The 18,594-nt window shown below is 45.4% G+C and overlaps 1 protein-coding gene across 6 annotated transcripts in view; it reads left to right on the forward strand.

Annotated features, from left to right (window-relative positions):
* Positions 1 to 18,594, forward strand: part of TLK1 (tousled like kinase 1) — a 281,093-nt gene that overhangs the window by 27,917 nt on the left and 234,582 nt on the right. For 4 of the 6 annotated variants that reach the window (XM_033947201.1, XM_033947199.1, XM_033947200.1 and 1 more), the window contains exon 3: positions 10,021 to 10,095. In XM_033947201.1, the coding sequence (XP_033803092.1) occupies positions 10,021 to 10,095 (75 nt within the window). The remainder of the gene's footprint in view (positions 1 to 10,020; positions 10,096 to 18,594) is intronic. The other 2 variants (XM_033947203.1, XM_033947198.1) reach the window with 1 other exon arrangement.

The raw sequence follows: 18,594 nt of genomic DNA on the forward strand, positions 1-18,594 counted from the left end.
TTCCACTCCCTCTTCGGTGTCTACTCTGTTACAAATCTTGGTATCATCTGCAAAAAGGCACACTTTTCCTTCTAACCCTTCAGCAATGTCACTTACATACATATTGAACAGGATTGGCCCCAGCACCGAACCCTGAGGGACTCCACTAGTCACCTTTCCTTCCTTCGAGCGACTTCCATTAACCACCACCCTCTGGCGTCTGTCTGACAGCCAGTTTCTGACCCAGTTCACCACTTTGGGTCCTAACTTCAGCCCTTCAAGTTTGTTCAACAGCCTCCTATGAGGAACTGTATCAAAGGCTTTGCTGAAATCCAAGTAAATTACATCTAGCATATGTCCTCGATCCAGCTCTCTGGTCACCCAATCAAAAAATTCAATCAGGTTCGTTTGGCACGATTTACCTTTTGTAAAGCCATGTTGCCTCGGATCCTGTAACCCATTAGATTCAAGGAAATACACTATCCTTTCTTTCAGCAACACTTCCATTATTTTTCCAACAACTGAAGTGAGGCTCACCGGCCTGTAGTTTCCTGCTTCATCCCTGTGACCACTTTTATGAATAGGGACCACATCCGCTCTCCTCCAATCCCCAGGAATCATTCCCGTCTCCAGAGATTTGTTGAACAAGTCTTTAATAGGACTCGCCAGAACCTCTCTGAGCTCCCTTAGTATCCTGGGATGGATCCCGTCTGGTCCCATCGCTTTGTCCACCTTCATAAGAACATAAGAACATAAGAAATGCCTCCGCTGGGTCAGACCCGAGGTCCATCGCGCCCAGCAGTCCGCTCACGCGGCGGACCAACAGGTCCAGGACCTGTGCAGTAAATTTCTATCTATACCCCACTATCCCCTTTTCCAGCAGGAATTTGTCCAAACCTTTCTTAAACCCCAGTACTATACTCTGCCCTATAACTTCCTCTGGAATTGTATTCCAGGTGTCCACCACACGTTGTGTAAAGAAGAACTTCCTAGCATTAGTTTTGAATTTGCCTCCTTTCAACTTTTCCGAATGCCCTCTTGTTTTTTTATTTTCTGAAAGTTTGAAGAATCTGTCCCTCTCTACTCTCTCTATGCCCTTCATGATCTTGTAAGTCTCTATCATATCCCCTCTTAATCTTCTCTTTTCTAGGGAAAAGAGTCCCAGTTTTTCCAATCTCTCAGCGTATGAAAGGCTTTCCATCCCCTTAATCAGTCGTGTTGCTCTCCTCTGAATTCTCTCGAGCAATGCCATATCCTTCTTAAGGTACGGTGACCAATACTGGACGCAGTACTCAAGATGTGGACGCACCATTGCCCGATACAGCGGCAGGATAACTTATTTCGTTCTGGTTGTAATACCTTTCTTGATTATACCTAGCATTCTATTCACTCTCTTAGCGGCAGCTGCGCACTGTACTGTCGGCTTCATTGTCATGTCCACCATCACCCCCAAGTCCCTTTCTTGGGTACTCTCATTCAAAAACATCCCTCCCATCGCATAATTATACCTTGAGTTTTTGCTTCCTACATGCAATACTTTACACTTCCCAACATTGAATTTCATCTGCCATCTCTCTGCCCATTCCCCTAGTTTGTCCAAGTCTCTTTGCAATTCTTCGCAGTCCTCCTTTGTCCGAGCTCTACTACCGTATTTTCGCGGATATAACGCGCGCGTTATACGCGTTTTTACGTACCGCGCATACCCCTCGCGCGTTATATGCATGAGTGCGGTATACAAAAGTTTTTAAACATAGTTCCCACCCCGCCCGACGCCCGATTCACCCCCCCAGCAGGACCGCTCGCACCCCCACCCCGAACGACCGCTCGCACGCGCTCCCACCCGCACCCGCATCCACGATCGGAGCAAGAGGGAGCCCAAGCCCTCTTGCCCGGCCGACTCCCCGACGTCCGATACATCCCCCCCCCCCCGGCAGGACCACTCGCACCCCCACTCCGAAGGACCGCCGACTTCCCGACAATATCGGGCCAGAAGGGAGCCCAAACCCTCCTGGCCACGGTGACCCCCTAACCCTACCCCGCACTACATTACGGGCAGGAGGGATCCCAGGCCCTCCTGCCCTCGACGCAAACCCCCCTCCCCCCCCAACGACCGCCCCCCCCAAGAACCTCCGACCGCCCCCCCAGCTGACCCGCGACCCCCCTGGCCGACCCCCACGACCCCCCCACTCCCCTTCCCCGTACCTTTGGTAGTTGGCCGGACAGACGGGAGCCAAACCCGCCTGTCCGGCAGGCAGCCAACGAAGGAATGAGGCCGGATTGGCCCATCCGTCCTAAAGCTCCGCCTACTGGTGGGGCCTAAGGTGCGTGGGCCAATCAGAATAGGCCTTGGAGCCTTAGGTCCCACCTGGGGGCGCGGCCTGAGGCACATGGGCCCAACCCGACCATGTGCCTCAGGCCGCGCCCCCAGGTGGGACCTAAGGCTCCAGGGCCTATTCTGATTGGCCCACGCGCCTTAGGCCCCACCAGTAGGCGGAGCTTTAGGACGGATGGGCCAATCCGGCCTCATTCCTTCGTTGGCTGCCTGCCGGACAGGCGGGTTTGGCTCCCGTCCGTCCGGCCAACTACCAAAGGTACGGGGAAGGGGGGTGGGGGGGTCGTGGGGGTCGGCCAGGGGGGGCGCGGGTCGGCTGGGGGGGCGGTCGGAGGTTCTTGGGGGGGGCGGTCGTTGGGGGGGGGGGGGGGTTTGCGTCGAGGGCAGGAGGGCCTGGGATCCCTCCTGCCCGTAATGTAGTGCGGGGTGGGGTTAGGGGGTCGCCGTGGCCAGGAGGGTTTGGGCTCCCTTCTGGCCCAACTACACAAAGGTACGGGGAAGGCGGGTGGGGGTGTCGTGGGGGTCGGCCAGGGGGGTCGCGGGTCGGCTGGGGGACGGGCGGAGGTTCTTGGGGGGGGGCGGTCGTTGGGGGGAGAGGGTTTGCGTCGAGGGCAGGAGGTCCTGGGATCCCTCCTGCCCGTAATGTAGTGCGGGGTGGGGTTAGGGGGTCGCCGTGGCCAGGAGGGTTTGGGCTCCCTCCTGGCCCGATATTGTTGGGGAGTCGGCGGTCCTTCGGGGTGGGGGTGCGAGTGGTCCTGCCTTGGGGGGGGATGTATCGGACGTCGGGGGGGGCATCAGGCTTTCAGGATGGGGACAGACCTTCAAGGGGGGACAGGACTTCAAGGGGGGACAGTGCACGGAAAGTCAGGGGGGGTGAACGGAGAGTCGGGACAGCGCACGGAAAGTCAGGGCAGTGCACGGAAGTCAGGGGGGGTGAACGGAGAGTCGGGACAGCGCACGGAAAGTCAGGGCAGTGCACGGAAGTCAGGGGGGGGTGAACGGAGAGTCGGGACAGGGCACGGAAAGTCAGGGCAGTGCACGGAAGTCAGGGGGGGGTGAACGGAGAGTCGGGACAGCGCACGGAAAGTCAGGGCGGGCGAAAGGAGCGTCGGGCATCATGCGCGGTATACCCGTGAGCGCGGTATACAAAAGTTTTTGTACATATCATTGTGATTTCTGCGCGCTATACCCGTGTGCGCGTTTTACACGGGTGCGTGTTATATCCGCGAAAATACGGTAAATAGTTTGGTGTCGTCCGCAAATTTTATTATCTCACACTTCGTCCCTGTTTCTAGATCATTTATGAATATGTTAAAAAGCAGTGGCCCGAGCACCGAGCCCTGCGGAACACCACTCGTGACCTTTCTCCAGTCTGAGTAGTGGCCCTTCACCCCTACCCTCTGTTTCCTACCTTCTAACCAGTTTCTGATCCATCTATGCACGTCTCCGTCCACCCCATGGTTCTTCAGTTTCCGGAGTAGACGTTCATGAGGCACCTTGTCAAAGGCTTTCTGGAAATCTAGGTATATGATGTCTATGGGGTCTCCTCTGTCCATTTGTTTGTTAATTCCTTCGAAGAAGTGCAGTAAGTTAGTCAGGCACGATCTTCCCCTGCAGAAACCATGTTGGCTGGTTTTCAGAAGTTCGTTTCTTTCAAAATGTTCATCGATGTTTTCTTTTATCAGTGCTTCCGCCATTTTCCCCGGAACCGAGGTCAGACTCACCGGTCTGTAGTTTCCCGGGTCCCCTCTTGATCCCTTTTTAAAGATGGGCGTAACGTTGGCTATCTTCCAATCCTCCGGAATGACACCTGTTTTCAGAGATAGGTTGCAAATTTGCTGCAGTAGTTCCGCTATTTCCTCCAGAACCCTTGGATGGATTCCATCTGGACCCGGCAATTTGTCAGTTTTTAGTTTTTCTATCTGCCTGCGCACCTCATCAAGGCTCACTTCCATGGATGTTAACTTTTGTGCTTGATTTCCCTTGAAGATTTGTTCAGGTTCCGGTATGTTGGTTGTGTCTTCGCTTGTAAATACCGATGAAAAGAACATGTTAAGTCTTTCTGCGACCTCTTTCTCTTCCTTCACCGCTCCCTTCCGGTCTCCGTCGTCCAGTGGTCCCACCTCCTCCCTAGCCGGCTGTTTCCCTTTAATATATCTAAAGAATATATCTAAAGTTTTTCAAGTTGCTCATAAACACCCTCCTCTGTGAACGGCGCAGAATCTACTCCATTTTCTCATGTAACTTTGCCAGACAATCTCGGTCCTTCTCCAGGATTTTCTTCTGTGAACACAGAACAGAAGTATTTGTTTAGCACATTTGCTTTCTCCTCATCACTCTCCACATATTTGTTCCCAACATCTTTTAGCCTAGCAATTCCATTTTTTATCTTCCTCCTTTCACTAATATATCTGAAAAAAAAATTTATTTATTTTTAAATTTTTATCTCCCTTTTTTACATTTTTAGCCATTTGTTCTTCCGCCTGTGCCTTCGCCAAACGTATCTCTCTCTTGGCTTCTTTCAGTTTCACCCTGTAGTCCTTTCTGCTCTCCTCTTCTTGGATTTTTTTATATTTCATGAACGCCAACTCTTTCGCCTTTATTTTCTCAGCCACTAGGTTGGAGAACCATATCGGCTTCCTTTTTCTCTTGTTTTTATTGATTTTCTTCACATAAAGGTCTGTAGCCATTTTTATCGCTCCTTTCAGTTTAGACCACTGTCTTTCCACTTCTCTTATGTCCTCCCATCCTAACAGCTCTTTCTTCAGGTACTTTCCCATTGCATTAAAGTCCGTACGTTTGAAATCTAGGACTTTAAGTATCGTGCGGCCGCTCTCCACTTTAGCCGTTATATCAAACCAAACCGTTTGATGATCGCTACTACCCAGGTGAGCACCCACTCGAACATTAGAGATACTCTCTCCATTTGTGAGGACCAGATCCAATATCGCTTTTTCCCTTGTGGGTTCTGTCACCATTTGTCTGAGCAGAGCCTCTTGAAAGGCATCCACAATCTCCCTACTTCTTTCCGATTCCGCAGACGGAACATTCCAGTCCGCATCCGGCAGGTTGAAATCTCCCAACAGCAGAACCTCCTCTTTCCTTCCAAACTTTTGGATATCCACAATCAGATCCTTATCAATTTGTTGCGATTGAGTCGGAGGTCTGTAGACTACACCCACGTAGATAGAAGTTCCATCTTCTCTTTTCAGAGCAATCCATATTGCTTCTTCCTCTCCCCAGGTCCCTTGCATTTCGGTCGCTTGGATATTGATCTTTACATAGAGAGCTACTCCTCCACCTTTATGACCATCTCTGTCCTTCATAAAAAGGTTATATCCCGGTATGTTTGCATCCCATCCATGTGATTCACTGAACCATGTCTCTGTGATAGCAACAATATCTAGATCTGCCTCTAATATCAGGGCTTGCAGATCATGAACTTTGTTGCCTAGACTGCGAGCATTTGTGATCATCGCTTTCCAGCTATTTTTCAGCGATAATCTCCTTTTTCGTATGGATTTTTGTGTCGTTTCACTTTCTGTTGCAATACTAAGAAATGAGTTGCTGATATTGCTTATGTTGCAGCCTTTACTACTATCACATCTTTTCTTTTGCCGGGGGTGGTCTCTATAATTGTCCTTCGTACATACACCACCCCCACCTTCTAATTTAAATGCCTAGAAAAATATTGTCTAAATTTCTCTGCAAGGTTTCTTTTTCCTGCTGTAGTAATATGTAGCCCATCAGTGCAATATAGCTTCCTGTCCTTCCATGTATTTCCCCATCCTCCTATGTACCTGAAGCCTTCTTGATGACACCAGGCTCTGAGCCATCTATTAAAGTCCTCTGTGTTTTTCACTCTTTGCTCTCCTTTTCCATATGCAGGCAGTATTTCAGAAAAAGCTAAAGTCTTTACAAAAGGTTTCACGCCCTCACCAAGCTCCCGAAAAGCTTTCTGTGCTGCAAGTGTGGAGTTGTTGGCCAGGTCATTTGTTCCCAGATGGATAACTCCATTAGGCTTTTAGGCAAGCTGCAATTATTCCGTAAATCCTTGAAAACTCGAGGATTGCAGAACCATGATTCTAATTACCCTTTAATGGCCGAGGCAAATATGTTTTCTTCTGGATCTTTCAGTTATGAAACCTTTGAGAGTAAAATGTTTTTGCCAATACTGATCTTTCATTATTGTGGAACCCTTCTACATAAGAACATAAGCAGTGCCTCTGCTGGGTCAGACCAGAGGTCCATCATGCCCAGCAGTCCACTCACGCGGCGGCCCATCAGATCCAGGACCTGTATAGTAATCCTCTATCTATACCTTTCCTTTTCCTTCAGGAAATTATTTAATCCCTTCTTGAACCCCAATACCAGAATCTGTCCCTCTCCACTTTCTCTATGCCCTTCATGATCTTGTAAGTCTCAATCATGTCCCCTCTAAGCCTCCGCTTTTTCAGGGAAAAGAGCCCCAGTTTCTCTAATCTTTATGAAAGGTTTTCTATACCTTTTACCAGTCACATCGCTCTCTCTGAACCTTCTCGAGTATCGCCATATCCTTCTTAAGGTACGGCGACCAATATTGGACACAGTACTCCAGATGCGGACGCACCATCGCCCGATACAATGGCAGGATAACTTCTTTCGTTCTGGTTGTAATACCTTTCTTGATAATACCTATCATCCTGTTCGTCTTCTTAGAGGCCGCTACGCTGATGGCTTCATTGTCCTGTCCACCAGTATCCCTAAGTCCTTTTCTAGGCTACTTTCACCCATTACCAGCCCTCCCATTGTACAGCTGTACATCGGGATTCTGTTTCCTACATGCAAGACTTTACATTTCTCTACTTTAAACTTCATCTGCCATCTTTTCGCCCACTCTGCTAGTTTGTTCAGGTCCCTTTGTAAATCTTCACAGTCCTCTTTAGTCCTAACCCCACTAAATAGTTTGGTGTGGTCTGCAAATTTTATTACTTTGCACTTCGTCCCCGTTTCTAGATCATTTATAAATACATTGAACAGCAGCAGTGCGAGTACCGACCCCTGCGGAACACAATTCGTGATTCTCCTCCAGTCCGAGTAGTGGCCCTTCACTTCCACCCTTTGCCTCCTACCTGCCAACCAATTTCCGATCCATCCTGACATTCGGTCCCTAACTATCACAGTTTGGATGTTGTGAGGTTGGGGATAGATTCCCTGGACTTACCTGACATTGTGTCTTCAAGAAGAGCTTCAACTAGGTTGTCTTATGGCTTTAAATGGAGGAAGTTTAAAATTTCTAATGTTTCTAATCAGTATTGAGTTTAGGAGCTACCTTTCAGCTGCGCTTTCCATGTAAATGTTGTATCAATTATCAAGCAAATAGATATGTCTTTTATGAACCCGATCAATTACAATTTTTTGGGAGGGTAAAGCGGCTTCCGTAACCTCTCAGATGCCCACTGAAGTCACCGTCCAGAATGTAAAGTAAAGATACACCCGATGTGCTCTATATTTGTGATATATTGATATTTCCTTGGAAATCAACTACCCTTGATTTGTGCTTGATTCTTTCTCCCTAGTTGTGGGCTACTATCATGGTATTGTATATGCAATTAATGTTTTATTTCCTATTGGATATTGTTATGTTTCTTTATCAAAGAATTTTCATTTGATGTTAAATAAAGGTAAATAAATAAGGATTAAAAAAAAATGGAGGAAGTTTCTTGTAGTTAACAATTCAGTTTGTTGTATTGATGGGTTTCACCTCTGCTCTGCCTTTTTCACAGCGGAGCTCGGGCAAGCAGCAGTTCTCAAGTCTGTTTCTGTGCCAGCTAGCTGTATGTTTTAATTCAATTGTTGACTGTTAGAGGGGATGAGGAGGACAGGGGAGGGATATACAGTATAGTACATATATGATGACATGGTTGTTGTATTATTATATCTTTCTTGTTGATTTCTTGCAATGTCATAAGTAAAAATTGTTTGAACATAAATGGAGGAGGTTTGCCATCAGGTTTAAGGGCAAGGCTTTGGATCTGGTTTTCCTGTCACTCACAAAATTGCTTGAATACTTTCTACATTTATGAGAGGCAGGTTTCAAGACCACCTGTATTAGGATTCAGTTTCATGAAATTAGCAGTAGAAGGTAAACATATACATAGTAACATGGTAAATGACGGCAGATAAAGACCTGAATGGTCCATCCAGTCTGCCCAAACCTATCCTTTCTTAGCCTTTTTAATTGTTCACTTCTGTGAGACTTGCTTCTATTGAAGCTTCCCATTAAGCCTCCTGCAGTGTCCCATCTCTCAATGTTGTTTGGATCTCAGCTGATAGAAGGCTTTGTTTGAGGCACTGGATACTTGCCTTCAGTACCTGACCTGGAAAAGCTTGTTTTCAGTCACTTCAGCCTGATGGGTCAGTGAGTTCCAGCACATTACATTATTATTATTATTATTATTATTTTTACCTAAGTTTTTCAGAGTGCTCTTGCACACACATCTTACATTCCTTCCTAAGGTAGTGTTGGAAGGCCATCTTAACCAGACAATAGTTCTGCCAACCAATTCAAAACCTCATGCCCACAAAGGTGAAAGCACACTGTATACTTTGGACTGTAAGGGAGCCTTGGCCTTCTATATGTAGTAGACTAAAGCCCATTTCAAATCTACCTTCCCAACCTTTTGTTCCTTTTGACCCGAAAAAGTGTGTGTGCCAATGGGGGGCTGCATTGGCAAACATACTCTTTCAAAATTTGCTAGCAGACTATATTTCCTTCACTTACACCCAAACAGACCCAATTTTTAATTATCATGTCACAGCTCATAATGTTAGAGCTATGGCTATGTTGGTAGCCTACATCAGATATGCCTCTATAGAGGAGATTTTCAGAGCTACAACATGATCTTCAGCCCCCACATTCCCATCACATTGTTTTAGAACAGGACTCCTGCTTCAACAGGTTTAACTAGGCAGTCTTCCAGAAATTATTTGAGGTTTAGAATATAATAGCACACCACTAGGCCCAGTTATTTTTTGTTCCAGGCTCTTTCCCCCCTTCTCCAACATATACACAGTTTTTGCATGTTGTTAGACCTTGCTTGTTGTGAAGCTGGTTCATTAGTTTCTTCTATTGCTGAAGGCAGCCTAGAGAGTCTGTATTTTGTTTTCTGAGGACAAGCAGAAGTTACTTTCTTGTAGCAGTTGTTCACCAAAGACAGCAGGATACATTTTCTTTCATACTATTCCTTCTTCCCTTGAAGTTAATTCTGTTATCTAGACACTGGACTGGTAAGATCCTGCATGACAGACAAGAAGGCATGCGTATGTGTGGGAGAATTTGCTTCAAAAACTTGAGTAAAACTAGAGAGTTGTTCTCATTTAGAACTCAGTTGGATGATATTGCCTGCATATGAGGATGTCCTTGAACACCTAATACATTTAAACAATTTTGTTTTATTTGGTTAGCCGTTGAGGCCTTGAGGGTGATTTTGAAGTAATCTGGAACCTATTAATTTTTGTTCTATAAAGGTTACTGCTTTTCTTCTTAATGAGCATCTGATTCCCCCCCCCAAAAAAAAAAAAAACCCAAGAAAACCCCAAAACCCTAAATATAAGAATTACTCTTTTGATGTCTCTTTTAATGTTACTCATACAATTAAGATTATTGACAGATATGTATGATATTTTCTTCAACACAAGTTGATAACTTTTTTGTTTTGCTTTCTTAGCAGGCTTCAACAAATAATGAAAGTTCGAATCACAGTTTTGGAAGCTTGGGCTCTCTAAGTGACAAGGAGTCAGAGGTATGTAGTGCTGTTTGAAGCTCAGTTACTAGCTGAAGGGAAGTTACTTAAACTACCAGCAGCAGTACAGTGAGATGCCACTGTTACAAAGGATGAAAGTACATATATCAGGTATTAGCTGCAGTTAAAAAGATGTTCATGTACATTTCTTAATGCATGACACAGAGTAGTTTGTGAATGATAAACCGTCAGTAGCATTCAATTAATCAGATTTGTTCCAATTGACAAAGCCTTAATTACAGGGTCAGTGTGTTTAATGGAATAGTGAAAACCTTGCTGTTAATGTAATTATTTTATCTTAAGGTGTTACTGTTCATGCTTAAAAACTGTTAGGAAATACAGCTTTGCTTGTAAGATCTGCTTGCTTATCTTATTTCACTATCTTCATAACCAAATTTGTCTGTGGTGGAGGGAATCTTAAACAATAAGAGACTCCAACTGCAACTCTTGTTAATTGTTTTTCTGATGATTCAGTTCCTGAAGGAGCTCAATGACTTTCTCCTGGAGTTAGCATGTTGAGTAACTTTATTTTTCATGAAGCAAGAGTGTAACAATTTGCTATTCATGATGCTTGACCATAAATAAAACTGTTACATAAATGTTTGATTGGTCGGATCAGACTAGTAGGTTCATAAAGTAGTCATAGCCCACAGTTTCCTGTATTGACTCAAGAGCAGGTTTTGAGACAGGTTTCTGAAATTACTTTTGAGTTCAGTTTGTTTCTTTTTTTGCTTCAATGTAGAGAAATGCAAAGTCTTGCACATAGGGAAAGGAAACCCGATGTACAACTACAAGATGGGGGGGATGGTATTGGGGAAAAGCAACCTAGAAAGGGACTTGGGGGTTTTAGTGGACCAATCAATGAAGTCTGGAGCACAATGCGCAGCGGCCTCAAAGAAAGCAAACAGAATGTTGGGCCTTATCAACAAAGGAATCGCTACCAGAACTAAAGAAGTTATCCTGCCGCTATATCGGGCGATGGTATGCCCGCATCTGGAATACTGCGTTCAATACTGGTCGCTGTACCTTAAGAAGGATATGGTGACACTCGAGAGGGTCCAGAGAAGAACAACAAAAATGATAAAGGGCATGGAAGACCTTTCATATGCTGAGAGGCTGGAGAAACTGGGGCTCTTTTCCCTGGAAAAACGGAGACTTAGAGGGGACATGATAGAAACTTACAAGATCATAAAGGGTATAGAGAAGGTAGAGAGGAGCAGATTCTTCAGACTGGCGGGGGAAACAAAAACAAGTGGTCACTCTAGAAAATTGAAAGGAGACAGATTCAGAACAATGAGGGTGAAGAAGAACTTCCGGTGGAGGTGGTAGAGCAAAGTACAATTTTGGGTTTCAAAAAGGAGTTGGACAAGTTCCTGAAGGAAAAGGGGATTGAGGGGTATAGTTAGAGGGGTACTATATAGGATAAAATGTCTTAAGTAAAGGATCACTTACAGGTCACTGACCTGGGGGGCCGCCGCGGGAGCGGACTGCTGGGCACGATGAACCTATGGTCTGATGCTTATGTTCTTATGAGAGAAATAGGATTTTGCTAGAAAGGTAGGAGACAAGGGATCCTTGGTAGAAAAAGTGGAAGGAGTGATGAAGGTGCAGAAAGGTGGGGGGGGGAATAAAAAGAATCAGACAGATGACAGGAGGGAAGAGGGTTCAGGGAATTGGGGAAGAAAAGATATCTGGGATGATTATTTACTTTCTTATTTTAATAAAGCCTGCATCAGTAACATCAGACTCCAAAGTTTTCTTTGTATTGGACTTTCACACTTCTGTGGATTCATTGGGGTCAGTTCTTTGGAATCTCACATCTTTACCATGATATATATACAGAGTCCTTTTTTCACTTAAATCTGCTTCAGTGCCCTCAATCATGCAACTAGCAGTGATTTTATACCCTGACTTTCATTCTCCACAGTCCTCAGTATACTAACTTCCACCTTTCATTCATACTCCTTCCTTATCCTCTCACCCTATAACATTGCTGATCATTCTTCCTACTTCTCTTGTTCTACATTGACCCCTTCACACTCTTATCTGTCCTCTACACATTATTATATCTCCCCCAAGCCTTCAATCTTGCTCTATTCATGTTTTCCCACAGCCCCAGAATTATAGGCCGTGGATCCTGTTTATAGCCATTGATAGTGGGTGAACACAGAGGCTTTATGCCTTTATTGAAAATGGGCAAATAAGCAGTAAAAGTGCTTATCATGGTTGTTGAATATTTTAAGGTTGTTAAAGTATCCTACCTTCAGAACCATAACAAGTAGCATGAGGTGATGAGGGAAAGGAGTTATCTACATTAGGAGGAGGAGAAGAAAATGGCATCACATGATAGTCATAGAGACTAGGAGGGTTTGCACAAAGAAGGGAGAAGGATTATCATGGGTAGAGGTGGTGCAAAGAGATGAAGGCATTCTTGAGCAAAAGTAGACATGATCTTTATGGAGGAAATGAAGTGTGGAATTTGTATCAGCATGAGGGGGAGAAAGTTGGCATGAGTAGAAATTTTAGGGAAGAAGGCTAGTCATTGTCAAGAGGTCGAGGACTAAGTGCCATTAATAGGAAGAAGGAACATCAGCATCAAATCAATTTAGAAGTTTCATGGCAGGGGAAGTGGGGTGAATGGGATGAGTGTAGAGGATGGTAAAGAGGAAAGGATGAGCCACAGGATGGTATGAATGAAGTTTTAAGTGGTTTATGCTGAGACTTCAGCTCGCACCATTTCTGTTGCAAGGCTGATAATGTGGAATAAACTTCCTGGTACTTTGGAGCTATATGCTCATTATGTTCTTCAAGTGCTTAGGAAGTGAGGATTGCCTGCTGTTATGTTGCTGAAAAGCAATGTAGAGGTTGATTTTTTATGTATTATTTTTTTTGTTATACATGTTTTAGTGTAATCTGTTTTGTGTTAAAGTGGGATATAAATGAAATAAAGTAAATGAAGTGGTGAGGCAAATGAAGAGAGGAGCGAGTAGTGGTGAGGGGCTGATGGCAACAACAGTAAATAGAAAAGACAGTGTGGATGGCAGCATCGGGTCATTGTGATAGTGAGGTTGAGTTGGGAATAAACGGGTAGAATTCCCTGTCATCCCAGCAGACAAATCTAGATGAATGGATTATGTCCACCCACAAGCAGGCGGAAATAGAGAGCACCAATTAACCAATTTTATTTACCACATTAGGTCGTTCTTTGCACAACCTTTCTTTGCTGTCCCTTCTATCTCTTCAATATCACCAGAATTCACCCCTTCCTCTCTGAGTACACTACCCGGACCCTTGCCCAAGCTCTCGTAACCTCATGCCTAGATTACTGCAATCTACTCCTACTCCTATTTATTATTTCTAAAATGCTGAAAGGTGTACACAGCGATGTACATTTTAACATACAATAGACGGTCTCTGCTCAGAAGAGCTTACAATCTAATTTAGACAGGACATTTCGGGGTTGAGGAGATTATGGTAGAGGAAATGATACAGTGGGAGTTAGAAGTTGAAAACAGATTAAAAATATGGACTTTTAGCATGGGTTTGAACGCTGCCAGGGAGGGAGCATGATGTATTGATTCAGGCAGCCTGTTGCAGGCATACGGTTCCACAAGAAAGAAGGGACGGGGTCTGGAGTTGGCAGTGGAAGAGAAGGGAACAGATAAGAGGGGCTTGCCTGATGAACATAAATCATGGGGAGGAGCATAGGGGAAGATAAGTGAAGAGAGAGATGGGGGGGGGGCGCTTCAGAGCAAATGCACTTGTAAGTCAGCAAGAGGAGTTTGAACTGCATTTGGAGATGGACGGGGAGCCAATGAAGCGACTTGAGGAGAGGGGTAATGTGAGAATAGCAGCTCTCATGGAATATGAGTCACGCAGCAGTATTTTGAAGAGGCGAGAGGTGGGCACTAGTATCCCTCAGTGTCGCCTCTCCCCCTTGCAATCTGTGCAAAACTGTGCTGTGTGACTCATCTTCTACCAGCCTTGCTACGCTCATGTCACCCCTCTCCTTAAGTCACTTCACTGGCTCCCTATCTACCATCGCATACAGTTCAAGATCTTATTGCTGACCTACAAGTGTGTTCATTCTGCTGCCCCTCAATATCTCGCCTTGCTTTTCTCTCCTTATACACCTCCCAGAGAATTCCGTTCCTCAGATAAGTCACTCTTAACATTACCTTTCTCCTCCACTGCCAGTTCCAGACTTTGTTCCTTTCATCTAGCTGCCCCCTATACCTGGAATAAATTACCCGAGTTTGCTGTAAAGCCCCTTCCCTTCCCTTGTTTAAAAGCAGACTGAAAACCCACCTTTTTTGATATAGCTTTCAATCCTTAACCCTACTCCTCTGCCCTCGAACCCAGCCAGCTGATTAACCGTTCCCCTTAACTGTATCCATGGCATCCAGTTTGCCTGTTTAGATTGTAAGCTCTTTCGAGCAGGGACTGTTTTCTTACTCTTTGTGACTCTGTACAGCACTGCATGCGTCTGGTAGCGCTATAGATATAATTAATAGTAGTAGTTTGTCCACCTTCAGTTTTTCAAGTTGTTCATAAACGCTTCTTCTGTGAACGGTGCAGTATCCTCCATTCCATTCTCAGGTGTAACTTTGCTGACCAATTGTTGTCCTTCTCCATGCTTTTCTTCTGTGAACACCGAACAGTAGTATTTGTTTAGCACATTTGGTTTTTCCTCATCACTCTCCATCTAGTGGTTTGTACCTTCTTTCAATATCATAATTCCATTTTTTGTTTTTCTCCTTTCACTAATATTCCTGAAAAATTTTTTGTCTCCCTTTCTTATATTTATAGCCATTTGCTTTTCCACTTGCACTTTCGCCAGACGTATCTCTCTCTTGACTTCTTTCAGTTTCATTCGATATTTCTTTCTGTACTCCTCTTCTTGAGTTTTTTTATATTTCACAGATGCCAATTCTTTTGCCTTTATTTTTTCTGCCACTAATTTGGAGAACCATATCGGTATCCTTTTTCTCTTATTTTTATTTATTTTCTTCACATAAAGGTCAGTAGCTCTTTTTATTACACCTTACAACTTGGACCACTGTTTTCCCACTTCTCTTATGTCTTCCCATCCAATCAGCTCTTTCTTCAGGTACTCTCCCATGTTACTAAAGTCCATATGTTTGAAATCCAAGGCTTTGAGTTTTGTGTGGCCATCCTCCACTTTGGCTGCTATATTGAACCAAATCGTATGATGATTGTTACTTCCTAAGTGGGCCTCCACTTGGACATCCTATACAGAATCGGAACAAAACCTGCCCAAAGTAAACCCGATTCTGTAACCAACGTCCATGTTGTAGACGCCAGTTTAGACGCGGCCGCTATACTTAATCGCGGCAAGGGATCGCCCTGCCGCATTTAGTATAGTGGCCGTGACTACGGCTGCCAGTCTCCCTTCCCCCCCAACGATCGCGACAGGAGGGTGCCCAACCCCTCCTGCCGACAGAACCCGCCCCCCCGACGATCACGACAGGAGGGTGCCCAACTCCTTCTGCCGACAGAATCGGAACAAAACCTGCCCAAAGTAAACCCGATTCTGAAACTGACGTCCATGTTGCAGACGCCAGTTACAGAATCGGGTTTGTTTAGACGCGGCCGCTATACTTAATCGCGGCAAGGGATCTCCCTGCCGCGTTTAGTATAGTGGCCGTGGCTACGGCTGCCAGTCTCCCTTCCCCCCCAACGATCGCTACAGGAGGGTGCCCAACCCCTCCTGCCGACAGAACCCGCCCCCCCGACGATCACGACAGGAGGGTGCCCAACTCCTCCTGCCGACAGAACCCGCCCCCCCCCCCCGAAGATCGCCGGCAGGAGGGTACCCGACTCCTCCTGCCGGACCCTCCCCAATGACCCCCTAAACAAAATGCCCCAACCCCCTCCCCGGACCCCCCAACGACCCCCCACGAAGATCATCAGCAGGAGGGTGCTCAACCCCTCCTGCTGGACCCCACCCAATGTAACCCTCCCCCGGAACCCCCCTCGAGCTTACCTACAAGTTGGCCAGACAGGTCCTCGCACCGTCCGGCCAGGAGGCTCGCCTCTGTTCAAATGAGGCAGGCCCGCCCCTCCCCTGTCCAACCCACAGGATCCTAGGACCTGATTGGGCCCAAACACCTAAGGCCCCTCCTATAGCGGGAGGAACTGGGAGGAACATTCTTTTTAAAATTTACTTGTTGTTAATTTGTTTCTTTAGGTGGACATAATTTATTCTCTGAGCCCAAACAACTGTTGGACTTTTGGGTAGCAAAAGAGTCTTTTGTTATAACTAGACTTCCATCTGAAGTTCCTTTATCAGCATACTGAACATTCATTGTGGTACCTTTCAGAATATCCATACATTTTTCTTATTTCCTTTTGGCTCCTCTACTAAATTTTGTGGGCTCCATAAGACGCACCCTAAATTTAGAGTAGGAAAACAAGGAAAAAAATATTCTGAACCAAATTTTATACTAATATATACCAGGCTCTGCACCCAGCCCCCCTCACTCCCTGCCAGCCTCTGCACCCTGTCCTCCCTTCCCTTTACATCATTTTGCTAACTGAAATCTATTTAAAATTACATTACATTACATTAGTGATTTCTATTCTGCCAATACCTTGCGGTTCAAGGCGGATTACATAAGAGTTGTCAGGCGGTTACAAGAATTGTAACATAACATAAGAGTTGTCGTAAGAGTTACATAAGAATTACATAAGAGTTGTCGAGACCTTAAAGTGATACATGTTGGGTAATAAGAAGCATATTAGATTTGTTATGGGTATAGAGTGGGTAGGTGGGGTTTGTTATGGGTATAGATTTGTTATGGGTATAGAGTGGGTAGGTGGGGTTTGGGTAGGACTGGTCGTGTTAAATAGGTTTTATGTGTTTTTTGAAGAGTAGGGTTTTAGTTTCTTTCTTGAAGGTTTTGTAGTCTGTGGTCAAGGACAGCAGATTGGTGATTTGTCTGTCCAGTTTGGCTGCTTTGGTGGTTATTAGGTTGTCATATAGTTTTCTTCGTTTGACATTTTTGGATGGTGGATGTGTGAATAGTGAGTGGGTTCTCCTGTGCCTGGTTGAGGTGGATTGAGTTAGTCGGTTGTTCCAGTAGGTTGGGCTTTCTCCATTAATAGCCTTGAATAGTAGGCAGTAGAATTTGAAGTGTACGCTTGCTTGTATTGGGAACCAGTGTGAGTTGTGGTATGCTTCTGTGATGTGGTCATATTTTTTCAATGAGTAGATGAGTCTTACAGCTGTATTTTGTATTGTTTGTAATTGCTTTATCATGGTCGCTGGGCAGGGAAGGTATAGTATGTTGCAGTAAGTCCAAGGATAAGAGATTGTACCAAAAGTTGGAATTGTTTCCTGTCGAAGAATTTTCGTATTTGTCTTAGGTTTCTCATGGTCATGAATGATGCTTTTATTACTTTGTTGATTTGTGTTTGCTTGGTACAGTCTCTGTCAATCAGTACTCCCAGAAGTTTTAGTGTGGGTTGAATGGGGTATGAGATCGAGTTTATTACTAGATTTGTTAAGGTTGGAGTTTTGCTGTTTTCTAGGAGGATGATGTTTGTTTTGTCAGAGTTAAGTTTTAGATTGTGCTCTGTCATCCATGTTGCTAGTGTTTCGAGTGTTTTGTGTATTGTGCCTGTCATGGTGGGTTCTGGGTGGTCAAAGGGGAGGAGAATAGTGATGTCACCGCAGGGGGATCACTGCTAGGGGTAAGTAACCTTGAAAGATACCTGGGATTGATGGTAGACACAACATTGAAGGCGTCAGCACAGTGCGCCACAGCCTCAAGGAAAGCAAACAAAATGTTGGGTATCATTAAAAAGGGTATCACGACCAGGACGAAGGAAGTCATCCTGCCACTGTATCGTGCAATGGTGCGCCTGCATCTGGAATACTGTGTCCAGTACTGGTCGCCGTACCTCAAGAAGGACATGGCAGTACTTGAGGGAGTCCAGAGAAGAGCAACTAAGCTGATAAAGGGTATGGAAAATCTCTCATATACTGACAGACTAAAAAAGTTGGGGCTGTTCTCCCTGGAGAAGTGGAGACTTAGAGGAGACATGATAGAAACCTTCAAGATCCTGAAGGGCATAGTAAAAGTAGACAGGGACAGATTTTTCAAATTATGGGGAACCACAAGTACAAGGGGGCACTCGGAGAAATTGAAAGGGGACAGCTTTAGAACAAACGCTAGGAAGTTCTTTTTCACCCAGAGGGTGGTGGATACATGGAATGCGCTTCCAGAGGCTGTGGTAGGCAGGAGCACGTTACAGGGCTTCAAAGAAGGTTTGGATAGGTTCCTAGAGGACAAAGGGATTGAGGGATACAGATAGGAGTAGAGGTAGGTTATAGGGATAGGAGTAGAGGTAGGTTATAGAAATAGTCAGGGACCACTGCTCAGGCAATAGGCCTGATGGGCCGCCGCGGGAGCGGACCGCTGGGCGAGATGGACCTATGCTCTGCCTCAGCGGAGGCAACTTCTTATGTTCTTG

This window comes from Geotrypetes seraphini, chromosome 5 (genome assembly GCF_902459505.1).
Source record: "Geotrypetes seraphini chromosome 5, aGeoSer1.1, whole genome shotgun sequence".
NCBI lineage: Eukaryota > Metazoa > Chordata > Amphibia > Gymnophiona > Dermophiidae > Geotrypetes > Geotrypetes seraphini.